The sequence below is a fragment of the Nanorana parkeri genome, unplaced genomic scaffold (genome assembly GCF_000935625.1).
Source record: "Nanorana parkeri isolate BGI_ZX_2015 unplaced genomic scaffold, ASM93562v1 scaffold310, whole genome shotgun sequence".
Classification (NCBI taxonomy): domain Eukaryota; kingdom Metazoa; phylum Chordata; class Amphibia; order Anura; family Dicroglossidae; genus Nanorana; species Nanorana parkeri.
Genome location: NW_017306578.1, coordinates 1,066,932 through 1,087,977, shown reverse-complemented (window position 1 = coordinate 1,087,977; position 21,046 = coordinate 1,066,932). Strand labels below are relative to the sequence as shown.

The 21,046-nt window shown below is 42.4% G+C and overlaps 1 protein-coding gene across 2 annotated transcripts in view; it reads right to left on the bottom strand.

The window, feature by feature from the left end:
- LOC108788189 (tyrosine-protein phosphatase non-receptor type 9-like) overlaps positions 1 to 21,046 on the bottom strand; it is a 59,176-nt gene that overhangs the window by 12,763 nt on the left and 25,367 nt on the right. Inside the window, exons 2-8 of one of the 2 annotated variants that reach the window (XM_018557924.1) lie at positions 20,858 to 20,998; positions 16,156 to 16,245; positions 14,970 to 15,094; positions 13,193 to 13,298; positions 10,859 to 10,969; positions 6,241 to 6,429; positions 5,777 to 5,949 (exon numbers count right to left, since the gene is read on the bottom strand). In XM_018557924.1, the coding sequence (XP_018413426.1) occupies positions 5,777 to 5,949; positions 6,241 to 6,429; positions 10,859 to 10,969; positions 13,193 to 13,298; positions 14,970 to 15,094; positions 16,156 to 16,245; positions 20,858 to 20,998 (935 nt within the window). Of the gene's footprint in view, positions 1 to 5,776; positions 6,430 to 10,858; positions 10,970 to 13,192; positions 13,299 to 14,969; positions 15,095 to 16,155; positions 16,246 to 20,857; positions 20,999 to 21,046 lie in introns of both variants that reach the window. The other variant, XM_018557923.1, reaches the window with a different exon arrangement.

Genomic DNA, 21,046 nt, shown 5'->3' with positions numbered 1-21,046 from the left:
CAAGGTAGGTATACCTGTCCAGTTGATCCTTATTTTTACATAGCAGGGGTAAAAGTATCCTTAACCTGTTACGTTTTTAAATTATTTTACCCAGTGAAGAGACAGGCAGACAGACAATCTACTGCGAAAACTAGCCCAAGGAAAGCCTTTTTACTGTTCAGCCGACCAGTATGCAAGCCAGATCATCCTGTGGATCCAGACAGAAGAGTTACACAAAACATAACACAGCTAGCATTCAATGCCATAATCATCTGGTCAGTGCAATCAATAAGTTGGGTGTCAACAGCAGCAGCTACTAGCTTCCGGCTTAGTAAATTAGACCAGCCCGGCAAAGTCAGTGAAACGACAGGAGGTGTGCATTGGTTGAAGGGCAGATCCCAAAAAGTAGATGGATTGAGAAATTGTGTCTAATTTTTTGGTCAATAGGGTCCTTAAAGGCTGGAGAGTCTTCCATAGGGATGGTCAGAGCTTTGCAAAAGCCAGACACACGTGTCGATTACAGGAGGCGAGGAACATTTGACAAAATCCTTTGCAAAGGAATAGGGTGCCAGAAACTGTTTAGGGACAGATAATTGCTTGTCTTGGTGTTTATCTATATAAAGTCATCAAACGGGATGATGAGGAAATAGAGGAATGAATAATGTAATCCTCTAATGTTAAAGTGGAATGCACAGACTCAATCAAAAAGGAAACGGTTTCCTTCCATTTAGGTGTAACAACTAATTACTGAAATATAGCTTGTGGGGTCTCTTCCTCTAAAGAAAGGACTTGCATCTGGTAATGAGTCATTTGGAGGATCCATGACAAAATCAGAAATATTAGGCATTTCTGCATCACATTCTGCTGGAGAAGGTGGTAAAAGGAATAGCTACCTCACTTGCACAGCAATAACCAAGGACCAGCTGAGCAGGTATGGTGCACTGTTACTGGAACGGGAGTGCAATAACTACAAGTTGTGTTGCTGCCACCCACTGTGTCCCTGAGTGTAGGCTGTTGCAGGAGTAAAATGGAGAACTGTGTTACACCATTCTACTGCTGATTTGTAGGCACTTCCTCTTCAAGCTTCCCTTCGCTGATCACAGATCAGGTACTAATCTGTGTGCATCCTACAGAGCTGCTGTGGAGGAGGGAAAATGTGGGAAGAGAAGTTTGTGAAAGTGTGCTTTAGTCATTGTGCTGCTTCATGAAGTGCCAGCCTAAGAAGTGCAAGGAAATCCAAATACTGGTCCAGGCATGAAAACCATGCCTGGCCACCAGAACACACAACAGAGCTCAAACTCAAATGGCAGTTTGGGCCACTTATATTCACTAAAGGAATCTGCTCCCCCACATTATGCACACAAAAACCTCAGGTACATTAGAAGGGAAAAATCACCAACCTAGCAAGAGATCTGCTTTAGACACTCACGGTAAGTGAGCATTCACAGACAGGGACAGACAAAACTGCCATAGCTCTGGTCCCAATAACTCTAATAATCCTTGACTGGAGAGACTTAAGGAATTTCCAATATCTGGCCTAAATCTACAAGCATCTGCTAATAGGAGGAAAAGAAAAAAAAAAAAAAAAAAGCTTTCAACTCGAGCAAAAAATATAGCAGAAGGAAAAGAGGCATCCATTCTCCTAAGGACACCAAGCAGATGAGATGGGTTATAGCATCTAAGAGGCTGGTCTTCAGCTATGTGCCTTGTGTGCATTTTACCCGTAGACAGAGGTGAAACCTGGGTTGCTTATCTTCAAGCGGTTTCCCTCAATGGACAATAAAAAAAAAAACTTCCTGGAGTTCAAGGGTGCAGACATATCATGCCCAAGTGCTACACTCCAGATCCCACGCAATAGTTATACACAGCAGTGCCAAAGACTCTCCTACAGTGAGGCATTACTTAGTAATGGCATGTGCTTGTCTACTGCAAATATCTGTTACTATTAAAATGTTGTGGGAGATAGAGAGCCTGCAATCCAGCTTGGGGTCATGATTCATAGGTTGCTTACTCCTGATATACTGTACAGTTTAGGTTCACTTTAATACCACCTGGTTAACTATATAATGGATAATATAAAAGAAACCCAGTTTGTTTTTGGCTTGTCAGCACAGAACACTTTGTAGCTACTCATAAAACCACTAAATCTACCCTTTAGCTACTGTTAATAAGGCTCGCTTTTTTGACACTCTAATGCAAAAGAAAAAAAATGAACGCAAAGCAGGCAAGACATTTCCAATGCAAGTGATATTAAAGATAAACAGGTTGTATCCTGACTAGAGCTCATACATTATACGAAAAACTGTCATACACATTATTCCTGCATAAAAAAAGTACGAGTAATCCTAAACCAAAATCATGTAAAAAAAAACAAAAAACAATTTTGTTTACTGTCAATATTAAGTCATTCTGTACATGTGAAACAGAGCACATACATTGCCTTGGAAACAGGAGTATGTAGGCTAAATGTACTGCACTGGGATTGAGTTAAACATTCTTAGAGCAATTTGTCACATTCCACCCACAATCACAAATATCTCAATATTCGGTTTTGTTTAAAAATGTACAAGGCTGCTCAATGAAAAGCTCACATTAAGACTATAGGAACCAGCAACCACTTCGATTTGAGATGGCTGTTACAAGTACTGATAAGCGTCATCTTGGCCAGTATTAGTCTGTTCTCATTAGTCCAATCTAAAGGATACACTAAACTATATCTTATCCTTTTTCTCGCTCATGTCTCTGTTCTACTATGCATCTCTATTCCTGTCCTTCATATTCAGTTATTCTCCATCTCTTCTCCATTATTCTCTTCACTCCTCTTCTCTTACTCTGCACTCAATGTCTTACTCTTTACTGTCCTCTTCTCTTCTACTCACCCTTCATGCTCCTCCGGGCTTTCATCTTGCTCCCTAAACATTGTAGTGACGGCTGGTTCTACTTGCTACATTTAGGACTTACACAAGCAGGTCACTTGCATTGTGTTCTCCGACCAAGAATAAAGACTATTGGAACCATCAACTTCTAATAAATCATGCATCAGCCATTACAGCTCTAGGGAGAATTTATCAAAACTGGAGCACATAGAATCTGGAGCAGTTGCCCATGGCAACCAATCAGCTTCTCTTCAGTTTGCTCAGGTAAGATTTGAAAATGACAGAAGCTGAATGGTTGCAGTGCAAATCTGCTCCAAATTTTGTCTACTCCAGTTTTGTTCAATTCCCTTCAGTATATTCAGTAAATCCTTTCCTCCTGTACATATGCATTTCCCTGCTTTTCAATGTTTCTCTCTAATGCATCAGGACTAATAAGTGTGCATAAATCTGTAACAGTGTGTACGGAAGAAGACATAGGCAAGTGCAACCCACTGCATTCCAACTAAAGTGTAGTTTTTTTTATTTTTTTAAGGAAGGTGTTATGGGCAATAACTAGGGATGCACAGATACCAGTATCAGTGCCGGTACAGAGTATTTGGGCGAGTATTTTCCTCTGACCGGCAGTGCCGCGATGTAACACCTTCCCTTGATACCGGAACTTCCAGTCAGTGGGAGATTTCCTCTGACCAGCAGTATTGCGAGGGAACACAGAGCCAGCTTCCCAGCCAATTAGCATCACGCCAGCCAAACAGCATGGAGCCAACTTCCCGAGCAATCATGAAGCCAGGCGGCGGGTAATGACACACCACTTGGCTTCCTGATTTCCCTGGAAGCTGGCGCCATTCTAACGTAAGTAGCGGTACTCGCACTCCATACCGAACGGTATCGGTGCATCCCTAGTATCAACTGTACACTTGGAAGAAGGGAAACTACGTAAAAAAAAAAAAAAAATCCAATATTCTAATCGTGTTTTTATTCAGATTTACTGAGTTTATTCAATAAAGCAATGCAAAAACAAGGTGCATAATGTAGTAACTCATCTCAACCTCTGTAAATGGTAGTGTAGGATCAGTAATAGAGGTGCACCCAAATGAAAATTTCAAAACCGAAATTAAAAATAAATGGTGAGGCTAATTTAATATATTTATTTATTCATTTTCATTAAAATATTTTTATTTTTTACTTTACTTTTAGGGGCTTCGGGGGTCTAAACAGACCCTTGATATTTCCCTTTTACAATGGAAAAAGGGATTGAGGACACAGTCCTCAATCTCTTTTTCTGCAGCCCTGTTATAAATGAACAGGAAGTCTCTATACTGAGTGCTCCTGTTCATTCATAACCTGAGAACATAGTGTGTTTAGTATATCCACAATCATGAATGTACAGGAGATGATGTAGCTCACCTCCCATTCATTCATAATTGAGGATATAGTAAACATATCATGTCCTCAATTATGTACAAATACTCAGTGATCACTGAGTGTTTGTACTCCGCTCTCCATCCTTACACGCGGTCACAGGAGGCTTAGCGAGCGGAGCGCAGCCTCCTGTGACAGCACTGCAAGCAGTCTCCACCCACACCACTCTCCTGATCTGTGACAGGAGGCTGAGCAGTGCGGGGAGGAGAGACTCCAACCGCTCACAGCGCTCAGCCACCTCTGACAGTTTCTCTCCTCTGGGACACAGAGCAGCGTCAAGCGGGGAGGAAAGAAAGAACGTATGCACCACTACATCGGCCAGAAAAATTGCACTTTTGGCATTTTGCCAAAAGTGCCATTTTCGGCCGATATAGCGGTGCATCCCTAATCAGTAACTTCAAGTGGATTTCTATTTTGCAGCCAAACTGGGCTAACACCAGTAACTTTGTGTTACATGTTCCCATTCATATAGCATAAACTAAAACAAATACAATTTGCAGCTTACCCGTTTGCGTAAATAAACCTGTTCCTATCTGTGGCGGAAGATTTAATTATCATTGTAGAATATATTAGCAGGATTAACTCTCCTAAGAAAGGGTTAAAGATCTGAGGCTTGGGTGGTACATCGTATGTTAATGCACTTAAAATTGTCCCTTATCTGCACATTGCCATCTATTCTAACTATAAAGAGGCAACAAACATTTACGTTCGCTGTGTTAATAATGGGAACACAGACTTATAGGGGCGGGGGCGGGGCTGAGTTCTCAAATTTGGCTTTGAATGTGGAGATACACGTTAAGAGTGGAGATTCAGAAGCTTGTAAATGCTAATTTGTGAGTGGTTATCTTTATAAAAAACACAAACTGCTTAAACCCTAACCTTTAAATGTTAACTACTGAAGTTACCTCACCAGGTGCCAACATACATCAAGCAGAATTTATCATAACTGGAGCAGCTGCGCACAGCAACCAATCAGCTTCTTCAGTTTGTTTAGGTAAGATTTGAAAATGAAAAAAAAAAGAGTTAATCGGATTGGTTGCCATGAACAGCTGCTCCAGATTCTGTCTGCTCCAGTTTTCATAAATTCCCCTCATTGTCATTTCACTGCTGTAATTTTCAGCTAACTGGTGCCGCTGCAAATGTTTGTCAGACTAGTGCTACTCACTTTGCTGAAAGAAGCCTGTTTGCAGAGCTCAATAGCTCAGGCTATAATTCATACACACAACTGAATGATTTAGAGTGACACTGCTCTCGCTCTCCCCTCTTTTGCCTGTTCAGACATAGTGTACAGAGTTTCAGAGTCTGGACACCAAATATTTTCCGATGTGCTACCTTTAGAAAGCCTATAAAGTCTTACACGTCCCTTACAGCAGCCTTTTCTGCAGTGGTTAATGAAGAAGTGCCTTCTGGCTTCTTAGACTGACAAGACTCTGGAATTCTACATATGCTTTGACAAGCCCCATCTAACAGTGTGTTTATATGGAAAGAAAAACTTGACTTACTTTGATACATCAAATGTGCTAACTGGTGGCTCCTTCCTAATCTCTTCATACTCCTGAAAAATGCCCCTCTTTTTCATCCGCTTGACATGTTGAACCAAACCAAGTACCGTCATACCTCCTTCTTCTGGCATGTGTATGGATACCTCCGTGTCTGCAGGCAGTGGTCGAGATTTCTGGGGTAAAGGTGGGATGGAAGGATTGTCAGCAGGCTGCTTATACAATGGAGTGTCCGGAGGAGTCTCCGATTGAGGAGGCGGCCTCCTGCAATTTGTATTTGCACTGGAGCTTTTGTCACAACAATCGTAGTTGCCGCTAACGGCAGACCCATTCCAGTGCACACAGCTGCCTACTCTGTGTGCCTCTGCGTAATTCTTAGTCCTGTTTTCATGGTAATGATTGTGTAAAAGTCTGGTGTTATCAGTCACATTCTGCTGGGTGCAATTAGAGTTTAGTCTATCACTCACAGGGTTTTGCTCAGATGAGTATATAACAAACAGATGGTCCATGCAGTCTCCATTTTCTTGCCCTTGTCTGGAATTAACACATGCCTGAATCCATGCCACATGGCTTATTTTTGATGTACCTCCCAAATGTTCTGGTAAAGAGTCCTTCGGTATATGGTTTACCAGCTCATGGGCTTTTACTGTTCGCACCTGTCATGGAAGGAGCAAATATTTTGTAAGGTACAAAACATGGATTAGCAAGCTCATTAAATATGAATAACATATCTAATTAAACAAAAAAGTAACTCCCCCTGATCCTCATCCTACCCCTCCCTCTACTGCTCATCCCCTTCTCAGTACGGCAAATACTTGTCACTTTTCCTCAGAATCTATATATTCCTAATTAGCACCCACTCGTCCTGCCACACCTAGTCTCTTATGCCAACACAATGGAGACATCGGTGCTAGACTTGGATATTATTATGCCCCCGGAGAGGGACTGGGGTCATGAACACCACTAAAAAAGTCCAACGCCCAGACTCCAATATCCGATACTAATATTTTTTTTATTAATGCATTCCTTAGGCTAAATAAGTAAATAATGTAATTTACTCTAATTAGCCAAAATGCACAGTAAGGCTGTAAAACCTTATTTAAGGTGGTGGGCGGGGCTAAGCGCCGCAATGAGAAGACATCCCGACGTATCTGACGGGATCCTCCCCACTGATGACTGACTGATTCTTGAGAGCTGCTGCGTGTCCACGAATATATGGACATGCGCAGCAGCTTTCTCCTTACCTGCACGTCCCCGTGTGCCAGCTCCTTCCCCCCTCTCTCTCTCTCCCTGCTGACACTGACATACCAAAATGATCGTGGATCGCTGATGACAGAGGGGAAGGAGCTCTCTCTCTTCAGCATTTACTGCAAATGGGAAAGTCCATATATGGTAAATTATGTCACTGGAGATCCCTGCTGATCGGATCCACTGATTTCCTATTATTATTTTGGGAGTTTAATTTTCAGTCCTCATATATTGGTTCCGTCCAATAATTAGGCAGGTTTGGGCTGAGCACCCTGGAATTCGGGTTCCAGTGGAGAGGAAGCTACATAGTGACGGAGGCACCCAGTCGGGGTACCAGGTGGTCTGTCACAGTTCACATGCAGTGTGTGAGAGCAGAGCGGCCAGATGAAAGACTCCATCTTCAGGCAATTGGCTAGCATGTACCAACTCCGTGGACTTCACATCCTGACGCGTGAGTTTATACATGTGAGCCGATTGGCTGAAGATTACATTTTTCATCTCGGCACTCTCAGATATGCGAGCTCTAGCAAGCCGATGAGCCAGAGTGAAAATTACAACACATGCATGTGAAGGTCCGTGTGACACCGCTCCACGCTGCTTTGCATACAGTGTGTCACTGCCTTTATTGTTCTGTATCCCTATGTATGATATGTTTACAAGCACTTTACTGATAAAAGTTAATATGCAAAAACAAAAAAACTGGTAACATCTACCAGACTAGCACGGGAGCACAGGTGTTTGTATTTAACTGTAAAATTACATCCCTGAAAGATGCTGTGTAATGAAAGGCACTTTTCAAGGCGTTGTTTGCAGTCGAACATAAAAAATTATGCAAATTGTTGCATGAGAAAACTGTCTAAAAAAGCAACCTAGAATCCTCTCTCTTGGACTAGCGTCAAAAAAGTATATGGTCACAAATTTCATGTAGAAAGGCAATCCAAGATTTCCTGAGGTTGTTCAAGCTCATACTATATATGCAAAAAGTGAATGCATTATTTTTTTTTCCCCACACACAGCAACGCACACCTGCCATTCAGAATAAATAGCAACGTACCAGCACATCTTTAGCGCAATGCTATGGTGTGAATAGTCCCTTAAACTAAAAACAAGCTCAGTCATGAAGGGGTTAAAGGAAACCTGTCTTTAATAACGTTCAGTCATGGCAGCCCCTGTACTTTATTTCACAGCATGGCAATGCAACACACGCCTGAAGGCGTGTTGACTTGCCATTCAGAATTATTATTAAAGCAATACACCAGCGCACCTTTAGCTCAACACTATGGTGTCAATAGGCCCTTTACTGAATCTGATAAGTGACCAGTTTCTTTTATGACATCCCCTGTATTTCTCTCATGAAAGGCTTCTTTTCCCCCTTTTATACAGTTTTCAATGGCTGGACAAGGCTAGCAGAAAGCAAGGCTTCCACTGACGTTGAATCCCAACTCTAGAGCTGCAACAGTTAACAGATTTAGTTGATTAAAATCGACGATTGAAAACCTTGTCAACGTTTTCGATCGTCGATTCGTTGGCTATCGATTGATTTGCCTGTTCGGGGCTCTACGCGCGGCCTGAGCTACACGTCACACGCTGCGGCCGCCGTGCCCACCTGTTCACGCCCACCGCACAGGACGCTGAAGCCGCGCACGCCGCTGCTCTCCTCCTCGCCGCGAGCTCCCTCACTCGTCGCTGGCACACCGACAATCGAGGGCCCACCTTCTGAAAGCAAGTCAGTGGTGGAATAGGTGTACGGAGCTGCAATGTGGAACCGGTGTGCAGGGATACAGTGGTGGAATAGGTGTATGGGGGTGCAGTGTGGACCAGGCGTCTGGGGGTGTTGTGGTGGAACAGGTGTGCAGTGTGGAATAGGTGGATGGGGGTGCAGTGGTGGAATAGGTGGAAGGGGGTGCAGTGTGGACCAGGTGTATGGCTGTAAAGTGGTGGAATAGGGGTGCAGTGTGTAACAGGTGTGCGGGGATGCAGTGGTGGAATAGGTGTGCAGGGGTGTGGTGGAAAAGGGGTATGGAGGTGCAGTGTGGAACAAGTGTATGAGTGTGATGTGGTGGAATAGGTGTTTGGGGGTGCTGTGTTGGAACAGGTGTACAAGGGCGCTGTGTGAAACAGGTGTATGGGTGCAGTAGTGGAATAGGTGTGTGGGGGTGCTGTGTGGAACAGTTGTGTGGGGGTGCTGTGTGGAACAGTTGTATGGGTGTGAAGCGGTGGAACAGGTGTATGAAGGTGCAGCGAGGAACAGGTGTATGGGTGTGCAATGGTGGAATAGTTGTGTGAGGGTGCCGTTGTGAACAGGAGTACGAGTTACTCTGCGGACGCCACGCCCACCACACAAGCCAGACACACGCCCGCAGAGCACGCCGCCGCGACAGAAACAGGTAAGGGGGACCCGTTTTAATGTTTCCTGATTTTAAAAAAAAAAGTGGCACACTGTAGACCACCACCAGCTATAGAGGAACACCAAATCTCACCAATAATAGATTAAACACCCTGTATAATGTATTATTGCTGGGACTTGTTATTCCTCTGTAGCTGGTGGTATTCTCCATTGCGCTGTATAATTTATTATTGCTGGGATTTGTAGTCCTCTATAACTGGTCAGTGGTAATCTGCATTGCGCAGTATAATCATTATACAGCGCAATGGAGAATACCACCAGCTATAGAGGACTACAAATCCCAGCAATAATACATTACATACAGCGCAATGCAGAACAACACCAGCTATAGAGAAATACAAATCCCAGCAATAGTACATTGTAGTATAATGTACTATTGCTGCATTCCTCTATAGCTGCTGGTATTCTGCACTGCGCCGCTGTATAATGTACTATAATGCACACCACTCTTATTTTTTTTTATTTCCACCGCGCCAAGCTTGCTCCCGTGATGGCCTACAATCTCAATACAAACTAGTAGTCCATCACTGGAGCCTTTTTTTATTTATCAGATTAATCGAACTCAATAATTGGCTAACTAATCGATTATGAAAATAATCGTTAGCTGCAGCCCTACCCAACTCCAAATTTTTTACATGGCTCCGCCTACCACTTGTGTTTTTTTTTGTCAATTAGACACACCTTTATCCCTGCAGTCTCCTGGTTGGTTGTACTGACATCATGGCTCCTCTGGCCAGTGGTTTTACTCCTGGTAGTGTCCTATGTGTAAGTGCTATGCTGTCCAGAAGTATTGTGAGCACAGGTTGGCATGTCTATGATGACCTTACCACATTGGGCATCATTCAACATGGAAGAAAACCAACAGCTTCATAGATGAGGTGCATATTGCTGCAGCTTTTCCCTTTTTTATTAGAAGGTGGATGCAGGCTTTAGGGCAGCTTTACACCATTTTATGGACCAGATCTGGTCCGGAAAATGGCGTGAACCTGCCTGCAGTTCCAGACCAGACAAAATGAGACATTCAGTATTTTTCTGGTACGGAACGGACAGCGCTGGTGTGAACAGAGGCCATAAATCGCATAGGGATACATTAGGATGCATTTTGGGTCCGAAAACAATCTGGTCTAGAGATGATCTGGATGTGGTGTGAATGGGCCCTTAAAGCAGATGAGGCACAGACAACAAATTATTCTGGTGGTCTGGTTTAGGAGATCAGGCTAGTTTTGACATTAGCAGATCTGCCACTTGCAGACAGAGAATTGTTAGTTTTTCTTATTTAGAGATCTAAAGTGCCTTAACATTGGAACTACAAAACCCTTTTTTTGCTTAGACTAAAGTATTTTTTTAAATTTATCTACAACAAAATTTACTCTTATAACAGGTAAGTTAAACAGCACACAAACAAAGCAAAAAAAAAAAAACAACTGTACCCGTTCTCGCAGCTTTTCTCTGACAAAGAGACGAAGAACAGCGAATGGGGCTCGAAACCAAAGAGGAGAGGATACAATAAAAACACATTTTAACCGTGCAGGAAAAGCACCCTAGGTAGAAAAAGAAAGAGTGGATGATTCAGCAATTATCTGAAGCATGTACATACACACGGACCTTACTCTTCTGCTTTCTTAATAATTCTATGCAAATAACCTCTCCAAGAGGAGAAATGACTTTACACAGTAATTCCATGTTTTGCATTGCAAACCTGTAAGTGACTGCCACACCCAACGGATGAAAACCCGATACCTTGATTATTCAAGAAAAGTAACCGGTTCAACTGACAGCCTGCACTCTCCACTGAAGAGATTTACCTTGCCCACTCACTGGTGCCCTGTGACATACCTAGCACTTTAGTGTAAGGGTAAGGGTTGGAACAGGAGGAATGCAAATTTGACCCTCTCCACATAGCTCTCATGGTGCTGGGTTTAACACCTAAGCGGCAAGACTTAACACAGCCATGCGGCTGGGGGGAAGGTCCTTTGCCCTGTTTATGCTCCTACACAAAGAGCTTATACTAAGGCATGGAAATAGATTGGGGACGATAAGAATTAGTACCAAAAAGAGGTGCACTATAAACAAATCATGTTACTTTGCTTCAAAAGGATAAAACGACAGGTTAATTTTAAAGCTATCACACTTCCTATCATAAACTAAGCAAACCCTTACTGCACTGCTTCTTTCCAGTCATTTGTCCTTTTGGAGTTATATGGGTTAAAAGAAGGGCTACTTTACTGGGACTGTGTACTCTGGAAAGGTTATAATATTCCTCTGCAGTGGGTAGTTGCTGTGCCAGTAACTCAATGAAGAAAAAAAAATACCTTTAGGCATTGATACAAACAGAACACAGATTAGACATTTCTTGATTTGCAATAAATATTTTTTAAAAAGGGCTAGCGGCCGTACACCCCCCTACACTCACCTCAATTGCAGGTTCGTAGGGGTGCGGGTTTTCTGGCCTGGACGCATACAGGATCCATTCCGGCGGCGTATGAATACGATCACCCGCACCCCTACGGACCTGCAATTGAGGTGAGCGTAGGGGGGGGGTCGTACAGCCGCGTAACCCCATAGAGAAGGACGGGGGCTGCGTACTAATCACACGCAGCACCTTTCCTTCCCGGCAGCTGTTTGGTACGGCCCTGCACGTAGCACGGAGCTGTATGTGTCGGCCGATTCGTGTGTGAATGGGGCCTTAATGAATGGTAACCGCTGATTCTCAGCAGTTACCGGAATTACAGAGCCCCAAATAGCTAATCACGTACAGTCATTTGGGCACTTAGTGGCAGGGACTTACAGTGTACGTCTCCCGTCACTAAGGGGTTAATATTCATAGTGGCAACACCCCCTGAACAGTGCAGAGTGACCTAGAGAGGCAGAGCTCGTGTGCAGTGATCTTTTGTTATGATGACTCACAGGAAGGGGGTGCTCTACTGCCTGTAGGAGACAATCCAACTCCTGATTGAATTTCCTCAGGAGGAACTTTGAATTTGTAGGACCCAGGCCTACTAAAAAGTCCATAAAAAACATTTAAAAAGCCAGCAATCATGAAAATGTACACATATACATCATCACTGCACTTCTACATTACCACAATAAAGTGGCCTTGTAGATTGCAATGTTTGAGCTTTCCTTTTGCGAGTGTTCGTTACCTGGCTGTCAGGCTTTCTGAGGCACGGACTTGGGACAGGTAAGAGATAAATATTCTGACGCTCATTCAACGCATTGCTTATTTCAGGTCTGTGCAGTGTTCATTTGGACAGCAAATGTTATTTTATTCTTAGTTTTAGTCTTTTGATGAAAATGTATTTTTAATTTTAGTTGTATTTTAGACATCTAAATAATTTTAGTTTTAATCTGGTTGTAGCAGATGAACTGGTCAGTCGGAAATGTGACTCAAAAGTACTGAAGAAAGACTGCCAGGCAATGAACAGTTTCTGGACGCAGCAAAGCAATTGCAGCTCCCATTGTTTTGTTATGAGTCGTACTTCAAGTACTTTCAACCTACACTTATACGCATTTGTATTTTATACATATATATTTGTTCATAGGAACAGCAAGTAAAGTGTAAAACTAACATTAAAAACTACTCCCAGGCAGTTATAACCTAAAACTTGTACTTTCTAAAAGTTCCACAGTAATTTCCTTTTAAAGAATCACATCTAAACATGAACATCTAGACAAGGCTTGCAGTAAAGAACCAGCTCTATAAAAACACCTCTCCTTGCATACCTTTTTACCGTAAAATTAGAAACAAAAATGAAACAACCAACCTTCAAAAGGTTCAAAATCTTCACACAGAGTTCATAGTCAAAATTTCCATAGGTGGAATTAATCATATCGTAGATGAATATGAGCCCATTGCGCTGAGTCTCCACCCTATAGAACAAAAAGATTACATTTGTAAGGTGAAATCACAACAAAAGGATATTATTCAAGCATAAATCTTTACAAAACTATGACCAGCCCATCTGTAGAGGTATTGTAGGGGAGGTATAAAAACAGTGATACATTGGTAACTCTTTCAAGAGCAAATTTGGGAGACAGCCTAATATTTACCCAAAATCATGACTATTAAAACGAAAGTGCAATTCAGCACCGTTAAGACATTTAAATGACCAGGGTCGCTTGTGCTCATAGTGGTGGCGACCTATAGATCTACAAGCTAGCAGGGATTTTAATCCTACTTTCAGTACATCCACTACAGCCAAAAGAGAATGATCTGTTTTTGGTGTGTTTTTATTTGTTGTAGAGTTCCGGTATGGTTGGTATCCATAGATTTGGGGATTATAAATAAAAAATACAAAACAGCATAGTAACTGGCTGCAAAGTCTACATGGGGGGGGGGAGAGATATGTGTACATTCCAATCCATGACAGCAGATCACCTTTGCGATGAGCAGCTAAGGGGGGGGAAGTGCCCCAAATCTGTAAGGCCCCATTCACACTGAGCGATTTATCGAGCGATTTTTGCAGCGATATCGCTCATATTTCCACGCGTTATCGCTCTATGTAGCTTCTCCAATCCATTTCAATGGAGCTCAATAATCGCTTGCAGCTCCTACATGACCCTTTTTTCGAGCGGTTTTGGAAACAGTGGAAAAGGGTTAGAGTTTCCTTAAAGTATTTTTTGTTGCTTCTATAAACAATTGTGGAGATTTTTTTTTTCTTACTTCCTGCGTGGTCAGCAAGTGTGCAGTATCAACATGGTCACAGACATTCATGAAATATTTTTTTTTAAAGTACAAAAGAGAAGAATTGGAACCTTTGTCAGGTTTTTATTGCTGTTTGAACTACGGCTGTCTTATTTAGTCAGTAAGTGAAGTATTATTTCCTCAACACAGACACAGCAATAAAAATACAAAAACCTTTCTATGACCATATGTTCTTTGTTTCACAAAAAAAACAAGCATATCCCTATAGAGCAAATTATTATAGCCAAAATGTATTTGTTTTGGTTAGCATTGGGAAAGGTTAAACCTTTGCAAGTGTTTTTATTTTATTTTTTTTCCCTTCAAACTGCATTGGAGTTTCTCTCCACTTTACATGAAAACCAGTGCTTTGTGGAATGTTTATTGAGTACATAAAAACGCATTCTTAATTTAAAAAATTAAGAATATCAGAGAGAAATAGAGAATGGAAATGGCAGAAAATAAACTGGAATTTCTAAAATTAGAAACCGTTCGCTTTTTTACAGCATTTCTTCCACATTCTATTACAATATATATTTCCACTTTACTATGGCAACAATAGTCTGTTATGAGCTTTTTCCAGAGTACATTATGAGATCACAGCAATGACTTGAAAATCAATAACTGCAGGAAGAAAAAAAAATGTCCAGAAATTATCCCACAGCTATAGTTCAGTGAAAACCCAATAATGTCCCAAACATAAAAACAACATTAGAAATATACACTTCAAAAGGACATTTGATAAAAGCCATTCAACACAGATTAAAGAAATGCGCCCATCTGTGTTTAAAATATCTCCCATCCAGATCAGATTTTTCTGATGGGAAGGAAGAGGCTAATTTTGCTCATCAATAAATTACCTCTCAATTGCTTTATCTAGCTGATAGATAATAGCCTGTAGAACAGCCTTGTGCGTGGTCACGTCCGGCCGATGAAGCCGAGCAGTAAACAGGGCTAACGCTGCCCCATTTGCATCTCTTCCGGGCTGTAATTGAGAAGCACAAATATGGCTTTTACATTGGGAGTAAATGGGAACACTGTCCATACAAGCACATTGTGAACATTCTTATGGCCTGAAACAAAGTCACAAATTACAAAATACAATTCACATATGGGCTATCCATTTCACAGATTCTACTGAATCCAAAAATTTGACTATGTTGTTAAATTAATTAAAGACAACACACAAAAATTAATTATGTATAATTTCCTTTTCTTAGGAAAATGTATTGAAAGACCGATCTTGGGGATACTGGTAGATCTAAAGCAGCAAGCCTGGAAAGCTTGTATTCTTCGATCTGGGTGAAGGGAGCTTAATGTACATGTCCACCTTTTAAAACAATTCCCTTAGCTCACTCGATAGACACAGCACCCCACCCCCTTTAGGTGCATACTTACCTCCTGTTCTGTCTGCACACGGGCTAGTAAAAATATTGGCACACCAACTTCCCATATACTTAAATAAGACGTTGTTCCTGAGGTACCCATTTTGCCACCCATTTTAATGGCTGACCATGTCCAGGTAACCTGGAACTTAATTTTTCACTGGACAGGCTACAGGCAGAAAGTGAGAGCAGCCTGTGTGTATTCAGTGGGGTAGAGGAAATTTTTGTAAAAGGTGAACATGTACTTTATTAATATGCACTCCCCTTACCTACAATCCCAAGATACAGAGATCTTGTGATAATGGCACACTTCTGCCCACCTACACCCCATTCTGCAGCTGTCTGGTTGTCATTTTTCTAATTACGGATGCCTGCAGAATGTAGGTATGCCAACACCTCAAGTTGCAGAACAAACACCTCTAGATAACAGTATCTAGGTATACAATTGCAGATGTGGACAGGTCCATCTGTGCATTAGAGCATAACTCTGCCACCCTCTGTTTTTAACTATTTCTGCACAAGAAGATTTAGGAAGCACAAGACTGGGTATATCAGGAAACCAATTTGAGGGGGAAAAAGAAAAAAAAGTCCATCTGGTCAATTTTTTGAATAGTATTTTTTGTGGACAAAATGTGAAAATGTTTGCAAAAAAAATACGTACCAAAACTGTAAATTTACCACTCAATAACTCAGAGCGTAAAGGTTCTTCATCTGGGTTAATATTGTAGATCCCTTCTTTCAGTCTTGTGTTCTGTTACAGAGAAAAGTAGTCAGGAAGTTCATATTAGTAATATTTCTTGTTCAAATGGGAAATTTTAAATGTAATGACAAACTGCAGTGCCTGCTAAAATGATGGGATTTTTGTACTTACCATAAAATCAATTTCCTGTAGTTCATTGAGGGAATCCGGATTTCAGAGATTGTTGGGTTATACTGCTGCTTACATGAGGATTTGGACACAGAGAAACAAAAATTGTGGCCAGCCCTGAATAACCCCTCCAACTTCTAGCATGTCTCAGTTTTGTAGAAAAGCAGTGCCAAAAACATAGAGAGTGTGACGGGACCTGTGTCCCTCAATGAGCTACAAGAAACGGATTTTCAGCAAAATCAAAAATCCCACTTTCTTTAGCATTCATTAAGGAACACAGGAATTTAGAGAATGTTGGGACATCCAAGAGCAGTCCAACTGAGGGGTGCGTAATGGCAACAAAAGACAAAAAGGCTAACAAAGCAACAGAATAAGGGACTGCTTGCAGCTCAGAGAGCCAACTAAAAGGCCTGAATATTCACCTGGTAAGGCTTGGCAAACAGAAAACCAGGTGGTGGCCTTGCAAAAGCAGAATGTTCTGGTTGAGGTGAAAAGCCATAACTACCCGAGTTCTGGGTCTCACCACCACTCTCATCACCTGTTTCCCGTCTAGTTTGTTGTTGAACATGGGGGCCAGAAGGTCCAGGTCCAGGTCCACATCCAGCGTCCAACACCTGTGACACAGGTCGTGGAACAGCTCCAGGTGTACAGACCATTCTTATGGGACCAAGCGCTGCCAGCTGAGGTAGTCTGTCTGCCGGTTGTCCACACCTAGGATGTAAATGTGGACAAGGCTAGAATAAGAAGCTATGCCTAGTACAGAATCCTTTCTTTTCTTGCAGCGACGGTAATGCTTGTTCCTCACTGATGGTTGATGTACACTACTGCCGTGGCGTTGTCAGATTGAATGCTGATCAGATGACCTACCGGTTGTCGTGTCCAGCATTGCAGAGACAACCAAATCATTAGAATTTGCAGACTATTGATCGGTTGGGAGAAAAGATTTCTCTGACAGCCAAGTCCCCTGCATCGACAGGGTGTCCAGGACTCCTCCCCAGCCAGACAGGCTGGCCTCTGTCATGGGGTTCTCCCAAAAGAATGGAGGGAATGACTTGATGAAGAGCAGGATTCCAGAGCCACAATCTGGTCTTCAGTGTCAAGTAAATCAGACCTGTCCAGAAGCAAAGAGTTTGGTAGCTCCTGGACTGAAAAGTCCAAGTCTGGGAGTGAAGAGTTGCAAGTTTCTCACAGGGAAGAAAAACTCTGGCATGATCGTGTCTAGGACTAGACCCAGGTAATTATTTGCCTCCAGTATTTATTTCTGAAAGTTCAGGACCAAACTAAACCTTTGAAAAGTCTGGACTGTTCGAGCTATATTGTCGAGCAGAAGGTCACTCAGATATCCCACAATAGGGATGCCCTGGAAAAGCAGCAAGGGTGGTACAAGTGCCATCAGCTTGGTGAACACTGGAGTTGTCGAGGATAAGCTGACTGTCAGGGCCACAAACCGGCCACTGGAAGAATGGAAATATGCAAGTCTAACATTGTCAACACCCCACACACTTTGGAAAGCGGAGACACCCATCCAAGCTGAAGAAAAGTTATCTAAGAGTTTTGGGGAACTTACAAGTCCAGGGTTTCAGGAGTCCAGGCTGAACCTCCCAGGTTTAGGCCCTAGGCTTCTGCAGCTGGTGCAGTTGGGTATTCTTGCAGTCAGGTGTCTGTGTGTCCCTCCGAGGCACCTCCTCCCGCTGGTCCCAGGCTCCGCTGTGCCCGGGGTGAGCCCAGGAGCAGCATAGTGGCTCTCTGACAGGGGATCAGAGGGAGAACGGTACACGATTTTCCTCCGGTTTCCTCTCAGCTGTCAGAATGCACAAGTGATTTATATTACATCACTTGCGCATTCTTGTGTCACTCTCCAGCTTCAGACGCTGGAGAGAAGGTGATGACGCAGATCTCTGCTTCATCAGCTTCTTTGGGGTGGTCCTAGGTGACATTAGGGGTCTTGGAGATCCCTGATGTCTCCATAAAGAGGACCTGTCACATCCTCTTTGCTATCACATAGGCGGCTACGAAAAAAAAACCATATGTAATAGCAATACAGTTTAGTGGGGGGAAAAATAGGGGAAAAAATAGGGGGAAAAAATAGGGGGAAAAAGAAGTTTAAAAAAAATATGGAAAGTTACACATAATATAAAAACATTTTTTGAATGCGGGTGGGCATTTTTAAATGTCCCATTCCGCCCCGCTCGTGCCCGCCGCTAGGCGGCACGCACGAGCGGGAAATCAGCCTGCAAAGTAAACAGCCGGCGATGGCTGTTTACATACAAGCGTTCGCGCGTCTGTAGAGACGCACGATCTCTTGTAATATGCGTGCGCCCCCCCTCCGCCGGCGATCCCGAGCTCCGCTGTGCCCGGTGTTAGCCCGGGACCAGCACAGCAGCTCTGCGGCCGGATAACAAACAGAGCTCAGAACACAAGCTCCCTTTGATCTCCTCCTCCTCTTCGGAAGGCAGGCAGTGATGTGTACTACATCACTGCCTGCATTCAGTGTCACTCTCCGGTACAGAAACCGGAGAGAAGCTGGTCAAGCAGGTGTTTGCTTCATCAGCTTTTCTGGGGGTCCCTAGGTGACATTAGGGGTCTTAAAGACTGACTGTCTTTCTTAAGATGGGATACTGCCTGAATACACAGCAGGGGCAGCCCACTTTTTAACAAAGGCCTGCCCAAACGGGTACAGGCTTGAAGCTATTAGGGAAGGGTTGAACAGTTTCCCGGGGCTCTCCCAATCTCACCAACCCAACATTCTAAATTAACCCAAAAACTCTGAACTCCTGTGTTCCCCTTACTAAACACGAACAAAATTTGTAACCCTTTGTGATTCACACACGTGCCACACTGAATAGTTAAGCAATAGTTATATCCTGAAGAGTGGGTGACACCATAATTCAGAGACTGGCAAACTGCTGCCTAATTGAATAATATACTGACAGATTTCTTGCTAAGCTCTCCCCTTCATGTAAGCCCATTAAAACATATTAGAGTAACAGAAATATACAATACAAGTAAGCCATCAGATAACCCCCTGTATATCTTAACTCATCTGCATGCTACAGGATGCTTCTTTTACTACCCACAATAGATACCAACATTATACAGAGAGAAGACAAGTGCCTAGATCACCTGCCAGTGACTGACTCACAGTAAATAACTTCCTAGTGTCAGATGAACAGGGAATCAGGAGAATGTAATATAAAAGACAGATTTTGTTTTTATAAACCAGAAGGATTTAAACATTGTTTAATGCTAACATAATTACAAATCTGCATGAGATTACAGAGGAGATTTCCCAGCAATGCTCTCCTGATGTAACCTTCCCAGGACGCAATGCTTTGCCACATTACATTATTTGTGCCAGAAGTGGACCCGGAAGTAGATAAACTATTTGTAAGAGAATCAAAAACATGTTTGTTTAACTAATGAATGTAAAATGATTTTAAATCAGCATGCAGAGCTGCATGCTGATGTGATTTTTAGTGAAAGGGGGTAAAGGTCCACTTTAAAATGAGGTAAAAATGGCCTGGCCAGGAAGGGGGTCTAAACACCTGGTCTTGAAGTGGTTAAGCACCACACTGCGACTGCAAAGCATGACAAACAGCAGTTAACGTAGCCTTTACGTATAATTATCTGAAAGAAGATTTCTGCATCGTCTTAAACTTTTTGATTTAGCCTTCAAGTTACATGATCTGTACTTAAGACAATAAATAGGAAAAACTAGCTCTTCTTGAAGACTTCTTGTTTAATAAGATTCATTGCCTTCTGTTCAGAGTTTTAAGCATTTGTCCATCTACATTGCTAGACTGGCAACAGGTACAATAGCAGCAATGCTCAATAGCTATGGATACAACTGCCCTTATCAGCTGCATCAGACTGGAACTTAGTAGAAAGTCAACGGGTGACCATAAGTACTATATTAAAGAGAGCCCGACATAACCTAAACCATGGGTACTTGCGGGCACCTTTAATCCCTTTAGAGTCTTCCTAGATCCAGGCTGCACAGGAAGACCAACTTCCACCCAAGGCTAGATTAAGCTCCACCTCTTCCTGACAATAAGCCAGTTATTAAACTATCAAATGTGACATTGGTCTAAAGCTGGCCATACACTACCAGACAGTACAATTTCAGTACGTTTACCATCAGATTAACCAAAACTATGTAATATAAGGACAGACCTAAACAATACTTTCAATTTGTATCCAATCAGAAAGGCCTTTGTACTACATACACTATGATAAATCCAAAAGGAGATTAGACAGATTGGGCAGTGTACGGTGACCTTAACACATACCTGCAAGCACTATAAGGTGCCTTTTTAGGATAGGTCAGATTCCGTTTAAAAATACATACCAACCCCTACTGAATAGCATTTTGAAAGCCAAAAGTACTGGCTGTTGACACAAATATAATAGATGCGCAGAAAATAAAGGTATGTTAGCACTGAAGTTTGGGAATCAGTTTATTTAGCCCAGGAATGTGGGACAAATGTATACTCACTCTGTAAGCTTGAAACAAATCAATTGCTCTAGAAACATCAAACTTCCGAGCCATTAAAAATTTCACAGCAGTGTCTGGCGGCACGGTAACCACTTGTGGTTGTTCCCGGTTCTTTAACTCAGCCAGAAATTCTTCAATTGCCTGTCAAGAGAAAAAACAAAACAACTGCATAAGATAACAAAGTTCACT